This window comes from Canis lupus, chromosome 21 (assembly GCF_048164855.1).
Source record: "Canis lupus baileyi chromosome 21, mCanLup2.hap1, whole genome shotgun sequence".
Classification (NCBI taxonomy): Eukaryota; Metazoa; Chordata; class Mammalia; order Carnivora; family Canidae; genus Canis; species Canis lupus.
Genome location: NC_132858.1, coordinates 4032973 through 4053199, shown reverse-complemented (window position 1 = coordinate 4053199; position 20227 = coordinate 4032973). Strand labels below are relative to the sequence as shown.

The following is a 20227-nucleotide window of genomic DNA, read 5'->3' as shown; positions in this document are numbered from 1 at the left end:
TACATATAAACATGCCTGGAGGCAGGTGGCAGGGCGGGCTGAGTTCATGCACACACATGTAAAGGAAGGAATGCCAGGCAAGCAAGGTGGAGGGGTCTCCATGCTCCTTGTGCACAAAGCTTTCACATGTCTCACCGTGACGTTGGCTTGTCATTCTTTTCTATTTATGTAAAATTAAGTTTCTGAACCTATTTAAAGTATCTGAAATCCTAAGATCAACTACTATAGAACTGTCACCACTTGCATATGTCTAGCAGAATTACCTTCAAACCAACCAAAATATATATATATAAAAAAAAACAGGTTGCTAGAATGGATTTTAACCCAAGGTTTACATTAAAACAACCTATCCTTTATAACAAGAGTGGTTAGAACATAAATTTACATTAAGAAATTAGAACAGGGGCACCTTGGCGGCTTAGTTGGTTGAGCATCGGACTCTTGATTTTGGCTCAGGTCATGATCTCAGGGTCATGGGATTGAGCTGTCTCCGATTCCGTGCTGGGTGTGGAGTCTGCTTGAGATTCTTTCCCCCCATCCTCTCCCTCTCCTCCTCCTCCCATTCGTGCTCGCTCTCCCTCTCAAATAAATAAAATCTTAAAACCAGGAAATTACAACAAAGTACTCAATTTTATATCTGCTTTACATATTGGGCTTTAGCAAAAATTTCAATCTGGGATTAAAAGCTCTATTTCAAACCACTTAAAAACCATTCTCCTAAGGAAGAAAGTTTTAGGATGAAATGACTTTCTCAAGCAGGAAAAGGGAGTCGGGAGATAAACCATCCAGTAGGGAGTTCTGTGTAAAAATGTTTATTTGTACTAATGTTTAGAATACAGGAACTAAAGAAAGAAAGAAAGACACCTCAACTCCAAAGCGACAGTGAATTAGGGCCTGCCCACACCCAAGGAGAAGGCCACTCCAGGGGGTCCTGGCATGGACTATCTCCCCCACTACTTCATGTCAGTGTCACCAGGCAAAAAACTGAGGAATCAGAGTGTGAAGACCTTAGCAGCTGCTAGCGAGCGTGCAAGGGAAGAAAGGGATGTCTATGTGGCTTCCCTATGACCCAGGAGCCAGTGGCTCCCAATTCAATCAAGGACAGGAGCTGAATGTCCAGGTCCAGGAAGAACAAAAAGGGGATTTCGGAGGTAGGCTTTTTCATCGAGTTAAAAAACAGGCACATTATCCAACGTTTCCCTGTGGCCCCCAAGCTGCTGGCCTGGCCCCTTGACCCTTCCCCTCTCCCCACAAAACCAAAGGGAATAAGGAGGAGGCAGAAATTCCAAGGGCGGGGAATGCTTCGGTCATTAAGAAACCGCCTGTGAGCGAGCCAGGTGAGCACAAGAATTGGGTGAAGCTGCGACTCCCTGTGGGGTGGGGCACAGTGGGTCAGGGCAGAGCAAGGAGAGTGACCAAGAGCATCCTGGCTCAAAGGATTCTGGGTAACAGGAAAAGAGGACTGTAGAGAGCCACTCTGGGGGAAGGAGGCAGAAGCAGCACAGAGGCCTGGGAGGCTCCTTGCAAGTGCTGCCTCAGCTTGCTCAGTTGCTCACTCCCAGATGCTTCTAGCAGAGAGGCCCTGGTCTGGCTTACCTCCAGGGGAAGGAAAAAGCCCTGGGGACCAGCGTGGAGGCGGAGCTGAGAGGAAAGTGAGCTGCTCTCCCACTCCTTCTTGGAGGACACTGTTTGAACCCTGTGATTACCAAGGCCAGGGGCCCAAGGCAGGCAGAGTGAATGCACTTCACGGAGAGCAGTGAGAAGCTGGGCCACGGGATACCTTGGGGCAGTGTGCTGCTCCGTTCTCCCTGAGGGCCTAGGGCCAGAGGCGGTCAAAGCTGCCACCTCAGCTTACTGCTGCCAAAGGCAGATTGGCACGACCACCCGAGGTTCTCTGGACTTGTGAAAGAGGGGGAGGGGAAAGGTGGGTATGAAAAACAAGAGAGGAAGAGAGAAACAGCCCTAGATGTATGGGGGGAGCAGGGGGTGGGGGCGGGCACATCAAGAGGAGTTCTGGTTCTGGTAGATGGAAGCTTTCTCCTTCAACAGGTCCAGACACAAGTGGCAGCTCCAACTCCCTGCAGAGAAGCACAAAGGGGTCAGGATGGGTCCCACACAACCCTAATGTGCTGCCCTTCCACTCCCCACCTCACTTCCAGCAGGATCAGCTACAGGAAGGGTGGGAGATGTTCTGCAGCAGCACAGTTTCATGGTTATCCTGAGCCAGAAGAAACCTCTAGGGCTTCAAAAATTATGAAAAATAATTTTCAGTAGTGATGAGGGAAATAATCATCTGGAGGACTCCTTCCAAATACACTCCTAGGCCCTCTTGAATCAGAATCTCTATGAGGGCCTGGACAGATGGAATTTTTAAAAGCATCTCAGCTTTGGACTTGTGATTACAGGAGAACAACTTTGTTCTCATGGCCCCCAAGGTCAGAATGAAGATTACAAATAGTGGTTTTAGAGAAACCAGTTTTGACTCCACATAAGACAGTTTTCTGGGAAAATCATGGAAAGATGAGAGGGGCCCCTCCACCATCACCAGGTGCTTGAGAAGAGGCCGAGGACCAGTGACAGGAAAAGGGGACGGATGAACTCTGACGACCCAGTGTGTTACAGTCTGCCCCTCAGGAAAACTGGGAAAAATGTCCCTGGCCAGAAAAATAAGCATTTCATAATTTGCTTATGGGTGCATTCTCCCGTGTTTTTTATAGAAACAAAGCTAGCTCTTAATGCCTCAAAATTGTAAGTGCAACTGTACGTATGTTTATGTGGATGCATATGGGGGCAAGAATCCACACTTTTATAAGCTCTTCAGAGATACAGGGCTCTCAAAATGTAAGGAGGTCCTTTCTAACCCAAAGGTCAATACCACAGGGACTGGCAGGCTTCTCTGTAAACAGCCAGCCAGAGTGTTAAATATTTTAGGCTTTGTGAGCCACATATAGTCTTGCTTCAATGTTCTTTTTTTAAATCTCCTTTAAAAATGTAAAAACCATTCTTAGCTTATGAGCTATACACACTAGCTGCAGGCTATAGTTTGCTGACGCCCTGACTTAAGAATCTCGTGGCTTCTAGAGGGCTCTCCCTCAGCTGCCTGCAGCTCTTCACTGGCCTCTGACAGTACTTCAATAGGAAAGCCCTTCTACAGTTCATGGAGAATTTTGTCTGTAAATTGATATTTTATGGTTTAAAAAAAAAAATAAAAGAACACACTACTTCTCCCCAAAGTAGATTTATAAACTGGGCATGACAGATGACAATAGCTGTGTGCTCCCCTGCAGCTGCCAAAGGACTCTCAGACTTTGTTCATGCCTCCTTCCCTAGGGGGTTGACAGCAGTTTGACCTATATTACAAGTCAGCTTAACCACACAGTGAGCCACTTTCTCTGGTCTGTAATGCTGGCCCACATCCTTTGTGCACAGTAAAAGCCACTGGGCATTCACATCCTCCTGAGTAAGCTCCTGAATTTCTATAAAGGAGGGGTTGGGGCACAGAGATCTGGCTGGAGGGGGACCTGCAGAGAGACCACCACTTTCTGGTGCCACCACTGGTGTGGCTAAAGAGCTTCCACAAACTTGGAGCATTATTAAGCAAATTGCTGGAAGGGCAGAGTGATCCATTCAGGCTCTAGGTTCAACACCTTTCCAGAGTGGGCAAGGGAAATAGGAAGAAATGGGACACTCAAACCTGTCATGTTCAAAGAGCTGCTACCAAAGCCTCATGTAACTACAAACTGAGTTTCCTGGACTGGTTGAAGGAAGTTAAACCGCTCCTTCTGGTAACTGTTTTCCACTCAACACCAGTCGTCTCAAGGGCTGTTGATTTTCTGCATTTCTAAATGCATCTGGTGATAATGTGCAAACGTTAGACCCTGGAAGTCAAAATACTAGGAAAGCATTCTGAGTGAAGGCAAAGCATCTATTCCCAATTTTGAAAGAACAGATTACTAGTAAGAGAACTCCTTTCCTGTTACTGATAAGATACTTGTTCTGATAAGAGATTAGGGCAACCTACCTTCAGGAGGCTCAGACATGGACGGGGTGAGACAGTACATATGGTAGCCACGGTCACAGTCATCACAGAAAAGCAGCTGGTCCTAGAAAAGGCCAGATGGAAGAGGAAGAGGCAGGTGAGTGACTGGTGGGCTTCAGGTGGCCCACCAGGGGTGGGCAGAGATGGGGGCTTCTGCAGACACTGCTGCTTTCAGGAGGGGTGGGGCAGATGGCAGGGAAGAGCAGATTCAGGAATTTCTGGATAGGAAATTCAGGCTGCCGTCCTTCTCCATCCAGACTGAGTCGCTGTCATTCCACCTGAACTGTACCAGCATCCGAACTCAGCTCATGGCCTCCACTCATCCTTTACATTCTATTTTTCAGAGAGTGAAGTTATCTTTTAAAAATGTTACGACATGGGCAGCCCTGGTGGCTTGGCGGTTTAGCATCGCCTTCAGCCTAGGGCATGACCCTGGAGACCTGGGATCGAGTCCCACCATCAGGCTCCCTGACTGGAGCCTGCTTCTCTCTCTACCTATGTCTCTGCCTCTAATAAATAAATAAAGTCTTAAAAAAAAATAATGTTAAGACAGGGCAGCCCGGGTGGCTCAGTGGTTTAGTGCCGCCTTTGGCCCAGGTGGCTAAGTGATCCTGGAGTCCTAGAATTGAGCCCCACATCAGGCTCCCTGCACGGAGCCTGCTTCTCCCTCTGCCTGTGTCTCTGCCTCTCTCTGTCTCTCTCATGAATAAAATCTTAAAAAAAAAAAAGTTAAGATAGCACATCACTCTCGATGAAACCCTCAGACCTGGTGATGGCCACCTTCCAATCCCTTCTCCTAGTGTGCTCCCGCTTCAAGGAAGCCCCAGCCAGCCAAACAGCCTTGGTAAACTTGGCCCGTCTGCCTTGAGGCCCCATCCTGGTTGCTTGTCTCCTGGGCATGCTGGGCATGCTGTGGCCGCAAATCTCCTTGGACTGGCTCCTCTGTTTCATCCAAATCTCAACACCAAGACCACCTCCTTGGAAAAGCCAGTCCTGACTATCTACATCAGGTACCAGATGACTGCCCCACTGCTGCTGTCCTTCTCTTCACAGCATGCCACAAAACCGTCGCTCCTTTCCTTGCCCACTGCTTGTTCCCCACAAGGAGGTAAATTCCGTGAAGGCAGGGACCTTGTTGGTCTTGTTTAGCACGATGAGCACCTGGAACGGTATCTGACGCCAAGATGGCACACAAGAGGCACTGGCCAAGCAAGTCCTCCCTGGGGTGTGGGGGACAGCACAGAGGGGAGAGAGGGGAGGGGGATGGCAAGGGGACACGCACATCGTTCTCGGAGGTGCCACAGATGTTGCAGCACTTGCACTCGATGCACTGCCAGCGGTAGGTCTTCACGGCCGCCATCATCACTGGGGTGAACTGCAAGCAAGAAGGGTGCCCTAGGGGCGGGAGGGAGAGGGGGTGTCACACAGGCAGCTGGGGCACGCAGAGGGCTCCCGGGCAGGCCCTGGGCCCCAGACTGGAGGTACCTGAGCGGCCGCAGTCGGAGCAGGACACCAGCTCCTCAGGCTGCCCCGTCTTCTTATTGATCTTGGAGTCCCCAAGGCAGAAGTCACAGTAGTTGTTGGGCAGGGCCAGTCCATCAGGACCCTTCTTGGCTACAGAGAGGAAGAAAGTTCTGACGAGGCTCACGGGGGCCTCTAGGCACCCAGTGGCCCTACAGGAAAGGCTTTTCAGGAGCAGATGATTCCTGCTTGACTTGTCAGCTTACATTTCTGCTCCTCCGACCTCTGGGAAACTGGGGTGGGTGGCTGTGAGTCTTCCTTGTCCTCACCCTCCTCCTCAGCCAAGTGGGAGTGGGCATAGTGGTAACTGAGGCCTGGCCGGTTCTTGTAACGTTTTCCACAAACTGAGTAGGGAGAAGATGACAGAGAAAGGTGTCAGGATCCAAGAGTGCCATGTCCCCGCCATCCCCCGCCGCCCCCCCACCCCCGCAAGCTGTGGGGCTCCACCTGAGGCAGAGGCAACCACCCTGCCCCCCTTGGCTCTGTCTGCGACAGGCCTTCAGTGACAGCCACCTGTCCTTGGGTAGGAACATCAGGCCCTGGGGCTCTCCAGTTGCCATGGCTCTTCTCTGTTACACCCCAGCCCATGGTCCCCTCTGCTCTTCCACACTGGCTGTCTGGGAGGCTGAACCCTGGCCCTGATACCATTTCCCCTAAGAATAGTCTGGGGAGCTCTGGGTCAGGAAGGGAAGGGAATTTCTATAATTTTGCAATATGGCAGGAAGGAAAAAAGATAAGGAAGCGACTCCAAACTTTTTTTTTTTTACCTCTCAGTAAACATGGGAAGCTCAAGCTACTCATTGTATCCCACAGAGCTCATCTCTGCCCAATGAGGATAAAGGAGTAGGGAGTGGATCATTGGGGGGGGGGGGGTGAGGGGGTGTCAATAAGTGGCTAGGGTATCTGGCCCTCAAGGCAATTCAAAGACACTCCCACATTAGCGCCTGGCCCAACCCACCCGCAACCCCTTCAACCAGCAAGGAAAGCAGAACCCCACGAGGCATCTTGTACTCTTAAGCAGTGGTATCAAGAAGAGCAAGGGACCAGCAGGAAGGAATGGGGAGAGGATAGGAGGAGGTGAAGGGATGGTGAAAAACATGAGCTGATCACCAAGTGTCTGTTCTAGGAGGGGAAGCAGAGGGATCTGTTTGTAGCAGGGCCCTTAGAATGCTTTTGAAGCCACCACATGCAGCGGGGCCAAGCAGCCCTAGGAGCAAGTCTGTGGGAGACAAGCAGTGGTAAAGGCAGCTTCCAGGACCATGAGGAGTGGAGTACAACAGAAAGCCCATCGCTCCTATCCCCATGCCATTCCAGAGATTTTTATACTAGCATCACAGGAGATGAGAAAGGTGGGAGAATCAAGGGAGGAGGGAAAAGGGATAGGAAAACCAAAAGTCTGAAAAGTTGAGAGAGCTACCTCTCTGGGGCGCTTTCGAGGTATGCTTTTGTTTGAAACTATCTGAAAGACAGAAAGAAAAGTCATGAGAAGAAGGCCTTGATACACTTGAGACAGGAGCAGCAGCAGCAGGAAAGCGGAGCAAACGAGAGAGAAACCAGCGGCGATGGCACTCCCAAGGGTGGAGTCAGAGAAAAGGGGGAGAGCAGACGTTGAAAAACTCGGTGCTGGACTCTGGGGGCCCTGGCTTGACTGGGGCCAGCAGACCTGTACGTGGTCTACCAAGGGGCCAATTCTGCCTGCTGTGTGTGCCCCCGGCCCCAGTACCCCACCCCAGGGAGGGGAAGCAGAAACCTCTCCCAGAGCATGCAGGTCCCACCCGTTGGGTAGCAGAGGCTGGAGCCTCCCAAGGGTCTCAGAGGGAACTGGTCAGCAGGCAGGAGAAAGCATTCAGGCTTTTTGCAACCACTCTGAGCAAGAATACAACCCTCCCTCCTCTCATATCCTGAGCAGGGGCTGGGTCCAAGGCAGGGGCTACCCACCCACTCATGAGGCACTCACTGTCACAGGCATAAGGCTTGTCTCGATCCTCCAGGATGGAAGCATCCAGCTTCTTACGGGCACTGCCCACACCTTTACCCTGTGAAAAGAAAACACAAAGATGCCCTTATAAAGTCATCTAGGCCCAAGAAGTTAAACTCTCCCGGAAGTGGCTGCTAATTTCACTCAAGAGGAAAAATGGCAATAAGCAAGAGCACAGTGGCTCTGCAGTCTCCCTTATAGGCAGCACCTTGACTCCTCACCTTGGACTTCCCTTTGCCCCGACGCTTGGGAGTGTCTTCTTCATAATCCTCGTCATCCAGGTCGTCCAGGAAGTCATCTGGTTCTAGGATCCGCTGAGCAGACAGGAGCATTAGCATGGGCAGATGCAATGTAGTACATCCAAAAGCTCCCCCACCGAGGGGCCTGGCCAGCTCACCCAGAACCTCTTCCCTGAGCTGGCCCCTCCACTCTGGCCTTGTTCCTTACCACTGTCCTTCAACTCCCTAGACTCCCATTTCTTCTCCCTTCAATGCTTTGGGCTTTCCTTCCTTTGTGCCTCTCTCCCTGCTGTTCCCCTGGGATGCCTTCCCCACCATCTCCAAGGGGCCGAATCAAACGCCGTATTTTCATAAAGTCTTCCCTGGCACCCCAAGTAGTCATGCCCTCTCCTGCCTCTGATCTGCTGTCCTAGGAGCACACTCCCAGTGGTTTCCTTCTGACATCTCACTTCTTAGATTAATTTTTAAAGTTTATTTATTTTTAGTAATCTCTATACCCAATGTGGGACTTAAACTCATGACCCTGAGATCAAGAGTCGTGTGCTCCACTGACTGAGCCAGCCAGGTGCCCTTACTTCTCAGATTTAAATTAGAGCTCTGAGGATGCCTGGGTGGCTCAGTGGTTGAGCATCTGCCTTCCGCTCACAGCATGATCCCGGGGTCCAGGATCGAGTCCCACATCGGGCTCCTTACAGGAAGCCCGCTTCTCCCTCTATCTGTGTTTCTCATGAATAAATAAATAAAGTATTTAATAAAATAAAATAAATTAGAGCTCTGTTGCTTTTTTGTGTGGTGTTACAGGAGGTCTTTTTTTTTTTTTTTTTTTAAGATTTTATTTATTTATTTACTCATGAAAGACAGAGAGAGAGAGGCAGAGACACAGACAGAGGGAGAAGCAGGCTCCATGCAGGGAGCCCGATGTGGTACTCGATCCTAGGACTCCAGAATCATGCCCTGGGCCAAAGGCAGGCGCTAAACCGCTGAGCCACCCAGGGTCCCCCCGCCCTTTTTTTTTTAACTGTTTTGCTTTAGTTTCCCCGTATGTGAAACAGGGGCCATAATACCTACTTCACAAGGACAAGGTTGTAGAGACTAGAGAATATGATGGAAAAGCACTTAGTGCAGTGCCTATCATATTTTTAGCTCTTGTTATTTTTGTGTATAGTTTTATCTTCCCTGTTGGTAGGGACCCGGTCTGCTTCACCCATGTAATCCCAGGCACCAAAAAACATCTGTGACAAAAGAAGATGAATGAGAGAGAGTCTCCACTTAGAAGGAAAGGAATAGGAAAAACTGGATGCTAATTGTGAAGCCAGTCAGTATCCAGTGCTAATTAGAGATTGAGCAGGAACAGAACCCCAGGGGCCTGCCACCTGGCCCAAAGCTTTTGCATCCATTCTGATTACTGACTGGGTGACCTCTCATGAAGAGGAGGCTGGTTTCCATCAAAGCTCCCTTAGCCACAGCATTCATCTTGTACCTTCCGTGCTCGACTGTTGGTCACAGGAAACTCGCCCAGGCTGTCATCATCCACTCGGGGATCTGGGGCACCTCGCTTCTCCAGGGGGTCGGTGCGCAATAGAGCTTCTAAACTACTGCCGTCTTGAGAGATCAGCCCCTCTTTCTTCAGGGTCTGGTCTGTGTCTGTAGGCAAGATCAGGATGAGGCGAGACTCAGAAGGGCTGAAAGCAGACCGCTTTGGGTCTACACAGTGCTAGGCCAGCCATGGGCCAGTAACTGTCTTTTGGTCTCTGATTGCCCAGGAACGAAGACACCCCAATACACTCAATACACTCGGCATTGCAACTTACCTGTTTACCTGTCTCCTCTATTAGACTGAGTTCTTTTTTTTTTTTTAGACTGAGTTCTTTAAAGGAAGGAATGACATCTCATTCATTTTAGCATCTTCGGCATCTAGCATTGGGCCTGGTACAGAACAGGTGAATAACAGGCCTTTTACATGCAGCAGGTCCTACCCCTGCTCAAGGAGGGGCGTGCTTTACCTGGTTTAATAGACGGGAAAGAAAGTCTTGGATCCTCAGGAGGGTGGGCTCGCCGCTTTTTCCGCCAGCGCCGAGCAGGGTAGGAGTATAGCTGCCCAGAGGCCAATCCTGTGGAAATACAGAAAAGAGAGAAAAGTCAAGCTCTAATCGAGTCCTAGGTAATAATATCAAACACTTTCTAGGGGAGTAGCACTCTCTCCCCATCCCCTCCTGCCCACCATGTTCTAGAGTGAGGGAGGAATATGGTCAGTGAAGGCCTGAGGGTAGGAGGGACAGTTTATGGAAAAGAAAAACAGATGTAAGCTCAGGGGCCTTGGTTAACACATAGCTCCCCAGAAGCCCAACGACAGCTTTAGTAGGGTAGCCCTGCAGAAAACAAAGATGCTGTTATGAACCTGTCTGCTTCATCCTCCCTGGGATTGTAATCAAGGCAAGACCGTATTCACTCATGGGTGGAATGCAGTAAGGAAAACCGTCTCAGCTGACTAATCACTTAAGATAAAGAAGCTTCTTCCTTCCTTGTGCTCCTGAGCCTGAACCCTCACCTGGACCCCGGTGCCGCTTTTCCATCCAGATATAACAGTTGCTCTGGGCTACTCCAGTCTGTGAGTCCAAGAAAGGAAGGCGCACACTGCGCTCAGCACAGAGGCGGGCATTATAATTGTGGCACTGCTCCATGGCATCTTTGTAGTACTGCTCCCCAAGGCTGCAGGAGAGACAAACATCAGGTGTGTGTATGTTGGGGCAGGGTGGAGCACAGGGTGCTGAGCTACCCCTTTCCCTTGCCATCTGCTTCTTTGGAAGGCTCAAGGGACCGGGAGACTGTGGCTTTGGTCCTATTTGCCTCCATTTCTGCCTCATGGGACACTGTGCTCCTTTACTAAGTCATTATGAGGAAAGGAACTTTATAAATAAATTACCTTCAGGAACATGATCTCTCATGTGTCTACTCAAACTTAAGCCTAACCCACAAAGAGGGAGAGAGAAACTAATGTTCATTCTGTGCCTCTTGAGTCCAGCCCTGTGCTAGTCAAGATGCTGTTTCTCTGAACCCTCATGACTCTAAGAAGCAGAGGTTAGTTTTATCACAAATGAGTAAGAGTTCAAGTTCTGGGGGTGGGGATGGTGGGGCTTTCTAAATATATTTAACAAACTATAGCACATCTTTACACAATGAAATTGTTTAGCCATTAAAAAAAGAAGGAAGCTCTTCATGTGCAGACATAAAACAATTTCCAAGGTGACTAGGGGAAAAAAAGGAAGGTACAAGGCTGAGAAGTGTATTAGGATGCTACCATTTATGTAACGAGAGGCGAAAAGAAACTGTAGGCCTCTAGAAAGGAAGACGGGGCGACTGGGGGGAATTTTTCCTATATGCTATTTTATGTCTTTTGAATTTTAAACTAGGTACAGGTTTCTCCTACTACCTGACATATTTACTTATCTGACATATTTACTTTATGTCACTTCGCTTTTACAAAAGACCTACATTAGTATCTGTTTTCACTAACCAAAAGATCCAGAGAGGATTTTCACTTTTATTTTTTTAAAAGGTTTTTATTTATTTATTCATGAGAAACAGAGGGAGAGAGAGGCAGAGACAGGCAGAGGGAGAAGCAGGCTCCACGCAGGGAGCCTGATGCGGGACTTGATCCCGGGTCTCCAGGATCACGCCCTGGGGTGAAGGTGGTGCTAAACCCCTGAGCCACTGAGGCTGCCCGATTGTCACTTTTAAGAAGTGGTAATTGCTTCTTTGCTTTATGCCATGTTGGCTTATAAACAGTTTCATATGAACACTCTACTTGTTTGGAAGTGGGGGGAAACTTGTATTTAGCCAACTAATTAATTCTATATGCTAAATTTAAAAAAATTTTTTCTATATGCTAATTTTAAAGTCAATGGAAAACATCTGAAAATACCTGAACTTCCTTGAAGCCTACTTTTTCACTGAGTACTATCAGAGTGATGTAAACCCTGTTTGCTCAGAGAGGCCCATCCTAGGCCCTTTTCCATTCTCACACTATCAAATTATTTTTTTTTTAAGATTTTTATTTATTTATTTGACACACCCACACACACCCACAAGAGAACACAAGCAGGGCGAGTGGCAGGGAGCAGGGAGCCCGACTCAGGGCTCCAACCCAGGACCCTGGGATCATGATCTGGGCTAAAGGCAGATGCTTAACCAACTGAGCCACCCAAGCGCCCCTCACACCATCAAATTATATAGGAAAGAACCTTCTTATACTCAAAAGACTCAGTTTGAAATCTAAATCAAGGGCAAACCTTTAAGTGCTTCAAAAAGCTGGAAAACTACACAGTGCCAGGAGTTAACCTGGTTCTACGAAGCATGTATATAGAAGCAATCTCATCTTCCAAGGTTTTTTTTTTTTTTTTTAATTTATGATAGGCACACAGTAAGAGAGAGAGGCAGAGACATAGGCAGAGGAGAAGCAGACTCCATGCACCGGGAGGCTGACGTGGGATTCGATCCCGGGTCTCCAGGATCGCGCCCTGGGCCAAAGGCAGGCGCCAAACGCTGCGCCACCCAGGGATCCCTCATCCTCAGGGTTTAACAAGCATGTTAATATTGGAACTTTAACTACAGTGATTCGTATTTACATATACAATCAATCTTAAATAAACTGAGGGCAGAGGTGGTTTCTTACCCATAGTTTCCCCAGCACCCATGAAGGTGTCTGGGACATTTGACTTGGGAGTAAAAAGACCTTGCATGGCCGCAAGTCACACAAACGTGGACATTTAGTCAGCCCACATGCAGCTCAAGTTCCTCTGCTAGACTAGATAAGCTCTAACATATTCTACATGAGGGAGACCCCTAGCATGAGAAGCTGGGCAGAGTGAGTCTCTGTTGCTTATGTCCGTAATTCAAGATACACCGACAAACCACGCTCTGGAATCCGAGGGGGGCTTCTCAGAGCAGTCACAATATAGTACTTAGGCACAGCTTAGTATGTTCCCAAGCAACTGAAAAAGACATACATCACACACAAGGCGATGCCTGGCTTGATTCAATGAGCAGTAATGCCTGTAATTTGAGGTAAGCATGAATTTTGTGTTGGAGAGTGAAGAGAAGGGAACAGGCTCACATTAGCTGGCCTTTAGGAGGCAGCCATGTCCTCACCACACAGAGGAAAATTGGATAAACAGGCCGAGTGCAGCAGCTCCTTTGTTTCTGCTGATGGGAATGGATACTGACACTGGAAGTCAAATGGAAGGACGGAGAGACAGGCTGAGGGCTGCAAAGTCACAGCATGGAGGCCAGAATTGGTTTTTTTTGGGGAACAATGAGAGATGTTCTATCAAAGCACTTGTGAGTTAAGTGGGATTTCAGAAGGTGGTTCAAACTGTCTTGTGAGTAAGAGAACTGGGAATGAAATGCCTAAGTTGGGGGGGGAGAGAGAATCTGATGAGGAGAAACTAAGAGAGAGTGAGAGAATTCATAAATAAGAAAATTCTCTCAGAACAAGATGCAAGCCAGAGAAGATGAGCTAGTAGTGCTGACCTCAATGTATAACCTCAGCTGTTCAAAAAACAAGCATACCACGATCAAGAGAAGCTCCAGAAAAGTATCTCTCTCCTGGGTGAGAATAGTACAGGAAGACTGGAAACCCCTTCTCAAAGGGCAAGTTTTGTAAGGAAATGTATTAATTGCGGTCCATAGTCCTCTGCAGCTAGAACTGAGGAGAAAGTTGGTTTCTCGTTACTAGTACTCAGGAACTAGTGGCTGGTGCCCCTCACAATCTCTGTAGTCCCTTTAATAGAAGTAAGTCACGCTCTGTTGAAATGGGCAACTCCTCCCTTCTAGTACTACATGAAAGGGTTGACAACTCTATTCCCCTGAAGAAAGTCTTCCAACATAAAGTCCCATTACCCGTGAACTCGCAAAACCTAGGCAAGTCTTACATTCCCCCAGTACAGTAAATTTCCAAGGTAGGAGCTCTGATTCTTTTCTGGGAAGCATGAAAACTGTGTAAAACCTCCCTTTACAATGGGATTGGGGTGGAGGGTAATCAACAAAGAGAAACGCAGGGAAACAAAGAACAGGAGTCAGGAAGGATAACTATATAAATGGTAGATCAACAGCGACATTTCTAAATTGAGGGAAATGTCAGCCTGAAGAAAGAGCTGGGGGAAACTGGAGTGGGCAGATCAGAGAGAAAGATAATAGTGTTGGGAGGAGGGGTAGCTGAAAAGAGGCCGCAGGATGGAGCTGAAAGCAAGTTAAAAAAAAAAAAAAAAAAAAAAACCCACAAGAGGAGAAGAAGGCACTTAGCTTAATGGAAGTGGGAATGCATTCTCAAAGAAAAGGCTCCAGGCGGGGAGGGGTGGGGGTGGGGGGATGTGGGCAAAGCAACGTATTCTCCATAAAGACTCTTGGGAAGAGTGGGGGCTCAGCCCACCACAAAGGCAGCTGAGAAGCTGAGTCCCTCAGAATAGTTCCAAATCTTTACCTTGTCATCCAGTCAAAATCCACAAGCCCTGCCTGGACAACTAGTCACCTCTCAATTTTCCCACCTCTGCACCAAGCCCAATTCACCCATTAAACAGAGTTCGCTCTATTCGTCCACCAGGTACGAACCCATTTCGATCTTCTTCAGGGAGGAGGCTGGGTTAAATCAAGTCCCAAAGCATTTTTAACTCACGGCCAACAGACCACACTCCATTTCCCCAACAACCATGAACTTTAACTTTGCTCGCAGCCTGCCCAGCAGCAGGGGACTGACTGCACAGCGCGCAGCACGCCGACCTAGATGCCCCTCTAGGCTGCAGAGGCGTCCTGGACCGCTTCCGTCCACTTCCCGTTTTTCGGTGGCTGGACTGGCCGGCGCAAAGGCCCTCAAGTTCTTTCCTTGCTGCATCCGCACCTCAACAAATTCTTCCCAATAATGTTTTTGGTCTCGGGTATCAGATACTCAAGACCCCCACCCCCCCACCCCCGAACGTCACAGGGCTGTTAAAACAGCCCCGCCATGCTTAACCACGCAAGGGCTGCTGAGCCTGTTGCTCCAGGAACTGCTGCGGGCAGCGGGGCGGGAAGGCGGGGCGCCTGGCTTCGCGGGGACGCGGGTGGGTCCCGGGGCCGCCCTCGGCCCGGCCCGGCCCGGCCCCTCCGCACCGAGGCGTCTGGTCTCGGGAGCGCACTCAGACCGTGTTTCTCGTCTGCAACGTGGGCGCCATACTCAGGACACCGCGAGCCCGAAGGAGCGCTCAGCCCGCACAGCCCCGCAGGGAGGCTGCCCGTAAGGGGCTCCCGTGTGCCCCCCTCAGGGCCTCCACAAGTTTCCAAAGAAGCGCAACGTCTTCCTGTGAGTCTCCTGTTGCCCTCCCTACTAGGAGTCGCAACAAGGCTTTCTCGGGCACGTCCTTCCCTCCGCCTAGTCCCCTGCCGCGCCGCCCCCTACTCCCAGGCCCATTACAAGACCTCCTGGCCTAGGAGAGAAAGAAACCACTACTCACAGCTTCACTACATTTTCTACCACAGCCGCCATCTTCCCTGCTCCTCTCCCTCAGGCCGGGAGGCCCGGAGCCCTCAGCGCGCAGGCGCAGGGACCGCACCGGGGAACCGGTTTCCTCGTTCCTCTGCGCAGGCGCCGCCCGAGCACGCGCGCCCGAGAGCAGCTTCGTGACTGTCCACAGGGGCGGGGGAGCCCAGGGAGCCCAACGCGCAGGCGCGACGGGCACGGGGGCGGGGGGCGGGGAGCCCGGGGTCTTCCACCGTGAGGACCGGACCGGGGAGGGAGCGTCTGGGCTGGTACAGAAAGGAGAGGATTGATGAAATGATGACATGAAGCTGGTGAAAACTGGAGGCCCAGAGTTAGGCTAGATGGAGCCTATGCGTACTGCTGCCTCACCGACCTTTAACCTTGTGGTTAACCCTTTGTCCTCACTCACGGGCGCGGGGAGGGGGCTGTTGGTGGACAGCAGAAGACGGTGCACCATCCGCTTGGGCCTCCAGTCGTGTGCCCGTTCAGGGAGAGGAAGATTAACGTCCCGAACTGAGCAGTTCTTTGGCATGAGTATTGGAGTCTTGGCAAAAATTGCCTCCCCTTCCTCCCACAAAACCCTGCCACCAACTTCAGTGCTACCCAACTCCCTTGCTTCCTACTTCTGTCCCTCCAATTAGGCTCTAAGAACTTCCCTCCTGCAATTATCCCTGAATCTTTCGTACCATTCATTTCTCCTTCACCGTTGAATCGCAAATTCGTGTACAAACATGGCTTAACATCTTTAAAAATCAGAGCCCCTGTAAAAATCAAAAAAAATAAAAATAATAAAATAAAATAAAATAAAAATAAATAAATAAAAAAATAAAATAAAATAAAATAAAATAAAAATCAGAGCCCTGGGCAGCCCCGGTGGCTCAGCGGTTTAGCGCTGCCTTCAGCCCAGGGCCTGATCCTGGAGACCCGGGGTTGAATCCCACGTCAGGCACCCTGCATGGAGCCTGCTTCTCCGGCCTGTGTCTCTCTGCCTCTCTCTCCCTCCCTCTCTCTGTGTCTCTCATGAATAAATAAATAATAAATAAATAATACAACAAAAATTACAAATTTAAAAAATAAAAATCAGAGAGCAGCCCATGGTGGCCTTGGATTATCGTCCCATTTTTTCCATCCTTTCAAGGCAAAGTTTCTGTTTATACTCCGTATCTCTGCTGACTTATTTCCAAGGCCCCTTCTGCCCAGTTTAATGATTTTGTTCCTACTGGTTCGTTGAAACACAGACACCATGACACCACTGACCATTCCCTCCTTTTTCCTTTTTAAAGATTTATTTATTTAAGAAAGAGAGCGTGTGAAAGGAGGGGGTGAGAAGAAGAGGGAGAGGGATACGCTGAGCAAGGAGCCCGATGGGGGTGGGGGTGCTTGATCCCATGACTCTGAGATCATGACCTAAGCCAACATCAAGAGTCCAGCGTTCAACCCACATTCCCCCCACATTCCCTCCTTTTTCAAGCTCTTTTCAGGGTCTCTGAGACCAGCATTCTCTTAGATGTGCTCTAAGCACACTGAAGTTCCTTTACCTCTTTTGTTAAGTCTGTCCTTTGTTCCACTTGTAAATGTCACAGTCCTCAGGCCATGGTCTTTGCCATATACCTCATTCCATAAATTCCGAGATGCGTATATTTCTTGCCCCCATCCCCTATTTTAATATTTCAGAACCAGGTGACATCTTACCATCACTGTGCCTTAAAATAATTTTTGGCAGATGAGAGTTGCGGGGTGTTTGTCACTGCCTACCCTGCACTCAACTTGCAGAATAGGTGCCAGCAGCTTGGGAAAAAAAACCAGAAACAATACCGGTCCACTCTTTTACCCCTAGGAACTAAATGATTGTGGGAACAAAGAGTATCAGAGGTGACTCCAAAGCAGGAGTGAAAAGTACAGTGTATGTTGTGGCTTGAATGTTTGTGCTCCCCTTCTTCATATGTTGAAGTACTAACCCCCAACATGATGATATTTGGGAGGTGAGCTGTTTGGAAGTGATCAGGTTTAGATGAGGTCATGAAGGTGGGGGGGACCTCATGATGCGATTAGTGCCCTTATAAGAAGAGGAAGACAGAGATCTCTCTCCCTGATAAAGGCCATGTAATGTCACAGCAAGAAGTCAGATGTCTACAAGCCAGGAATCGGGTTCTCACCGGCCACCAAATCTGCTGGCACCTTGATCTTGGATTTCCCAGCCTCCAGAATGGTGAGAAATAAATGTCTGTTGTTTAAGCCACCCAGTCTATAATATTTTGTTATAGTAGCCCAAGCTGACTAAGACAGTTTTATCACTAAAGCTGAACACACAGAGATACTATGACCCAGCAACTTCACTTGTGGATATATACACCAAAAAGCACGTGCAAGTATGTACACCACAGCATTAATTGTAGTAGCTTGAAGCCTGAAAAAAAAAAAAAAAAAAAAAAAAAAAACAATGCCCATAACAGTAGAATGAATTAAACAAAATGGAAAGAACAAATTATTTTTCTACAACAACATGAGCGAATCTCAAAAACTTAATATTGAGTGAAAGAAGCCAGTTTCAAAAGAAAGCATGGCGTATGATTCCGCTTATAAAAACTTACACACACACACAAAAAAAAAACCTTACTCAGACACTAATCTCTGGGGTGAAAACTCAAGAGTACTTCTCTTCAGAGGATAGTGACAAGAAGTGCCATGAAAGGTGCTAGTTGGGGAGGAGGGCGGGTGGTGGGGGTGAGTGGGTGACGGGCAGTGAGGGGGGCACTTGATGGGATGAGCACCGGGTCTTATTCTGTATGTTGGCAAATTGAACACCAATAAAAAATAAATTTATTATTTAAAAAAATGAAAGGTGCTAGTTATGTTCTTTTTCATCTGGTAGTGGGTACAATAGATTTGTTCACTTTATAAAATTTTATTGAACCACACAAAATCTGGGCACTTCACAGCATGTATATTTCAATAAGAAATTTAAAATGAGGGCAGCCCCAGTGGCACCCTGGCGCCTCCTGTAGCCCAGGGTGTGATCCTGGAGACCGGGGATCGAGTCCCACATTGGGCTTCCTGCATGGAGCCTGCTTCTCCCTCTGCCTGTGTCTCTGCCTCTCTCTCGCTCTCTCTGAATGAATAAATAAATAAATCTAAAAAAAAATAAATTTAAAATGAAAAGCATTAGAAATAATATGTAGGCCATTTCCGTATAAACAGAAAGGTAGTTTAAGGGCCCAGAACGAATGTCTTTCAGTTCTTTTAGGATTCTTTTTTTTTTTTTTTAATTTTTATTTATTTATGATAGTCACAGAGAGAGAGAGAGAGAGAGGCAGAGACACAGGCAGAGGGAGAAGCAGGCTCCAAGCATCGGGAGCCCGACATGGGATTCGATCCTGGGGTCTCCAGGATCACGCCCTGGGCCAAAGGCAGGCGCCAAACCGCTGCGCCACCCAGGGGTCCCTCTTTTAGGATTCTTTTAAGACATGCCACATCACTGAACAACAGATGCTCTGAACCAGTGACCTGCATATACAGTGTTTCTCTTACAGCGAGGAACAAAGGAATGGAAGTGGGATGCAGTCTCTCCCAATCTCAACTAATGACTTGCAAAATGTTTCCTATTCCTGCGCCTCTGGGTTCAGCCTGAGCCAAGGGAGGAATGCTTCCACCAGGGGGCACAACAACGATTCCTTTGAATTAGGAACTAAGACTGCCAATTGGCTATTTTTTTCGTTCAGCTTGCCACTGGGCAAAAAAGTAAAAAGGAAGTACTACTATTGGCTGGGGTGATTGATTCTAATTGTCAAGGTGAAATAGGATTTTTACTAACCAGTGGGGGCATGGAGAAATATAAATGAAACTCGACATCTCCCTAAAATTACATTTGGGTAGTTAATGAGAGACAAGCTCCTAGTTAGGTATTTAATTCCAATCTTATCAACTGAACAAACTAAAAAACAGGAAATGAAAAAAAAAAAAAACTTTTAAAGGTATTGAAAAGCTAATGATGTGAAGAATAACTGGACTGATATTTAGGAAACTAAAACCCAAAGAGGTAAACTCAGAATTCGAAGCAATTTTTGTCCTGGGGACATTTACTAATCTGGAGGATATAACTGAGGTGAAACTGAGGTGTTGGTTGGTGGTTTTTGGTGGGGAGGGTTAAAAATCAAAATCCAAAGCCTGCCGAAGGGAGGAAGATGGACACCCCTCCACAGACAGACAACTTTAAGATGGGATCCCAACTTGTATGGACTTGTAGCCCAGAATTGTATCTGGGTGGTTCAGAGAAGCTTAAGCCTTGAATTTGGATTAAAATAGACCCATCCTTATCCTGCCCCAGGTCACCTGGCAGATACATGCATATTGGTATGGAGTAATAGTTTTTTTTTTTTTTTAATTTTTATTTATTTATGATAGTCACAGAGAGAGAGAGAGAGAGGCAGAGACACAGGAAGAGGGAGAAGCAGGCTCCATGCACCGGGAGCCCGATATGGGATTCGATCCCAGGGAGCCCGATATGGGATTCGATCCCAGGTCTCCAGGATCACGCCCTGGGCCAAAGGCAGGCGCCAAACCGCTGCGCCACCCAGAGATCTGGAGTAATAGGTTTTATGAAGGAATGCACTGTTTATCCTGGTCCTCAAATTATTTTTTTAGCTTTTTCAGATATGACATCCAGCCTGTAATCAAAGATACCCAGGCAAACAGAGAGGAAAAACCTGGCACAAGAAACAATACAAAAAATATAAGACAGAAATTGACCCAAAGATTGTACATACTGGAATTATCTTATATTGACCATAAAATAACATGGCTTACTGTGTTTAGAGGAGTTAAAAATGAGCAGAAAAACATCTTTTGGGGACAAGTACTTATTAAGAAGTGCCACAAAAGAATTTTAAAAGAACAACATGGAACTTCTCAAACTGAACAATAAGATAACCAAAATTAAGAAC

At 48.1% G+C, this 20227-nt stretch overlaps 1 protein-coding gene across 2 annotated transcripts; it reads right to left on the bottom strand.

The window, feature by feature from the left end:
• Nucleotides 1-796: 796 nt before the first annotated feature.
• Nucleotides 797-15419, bottom strand: DPF2 (double PHD fingers 2). Of its 2 annotated transcripts, XM_072789883.1 has the most exons (12): nt 15262-15419; nt 10326-10486; nt 9781-9888; nt 9258-9421; nt 7760-7852; nt 7518-7596; nt 6978-7019; nt 5767-5904; nt 5525-5653; nt 5322-5434; nt 4022-4103; nt 797-2078 (listed from the first exon to the last, which is right to left on the bottom strand). In XM_072789883.1, the coding sequence occupies exons 1-12, from the start codon at nt 15291-15293 to the stop codon at nt 2002-2004; spliced, it is 1218 nt and encodes a 405-aa protein (XP_072645984.1). In that variant the 5' UTR covers nt 15294-15419; the 3' UTR covers nt 797-2001. The 2 variants fall into 2 exon arrangements, with proteins under 2 accessions (XP_072645984.1, XP_072645985.1); XM_072789884.1 differs by lacking the exon at nt 6978-7019.
• Between the last annotated feature and the right edge of the window lie 4808 nt (nt 15420-20227).

Coding starts and splice junctions, on each gene's coding strand:
- DPF2 (XM_072789883.1), bottom strand. CDS start 15,293: ATGGCGGCTGTGGTAGAAAATGTAGTGAAGCT. Junction 9,889..10,325: donor AAAGCGGCACCGGGGTCCAG/GTGAGGGTTCAG, acceptor GTATTTCCACAG/GATTGGCCTCTGGGCAGCTA. Junction 7,597..7,759: donor GGGGCAAAGGGAAGTCCAAG/GTGAGGAGTCAA, acceptor TTCTTTTCACAG/GGTAAAGGTGTGGGCAGTGC.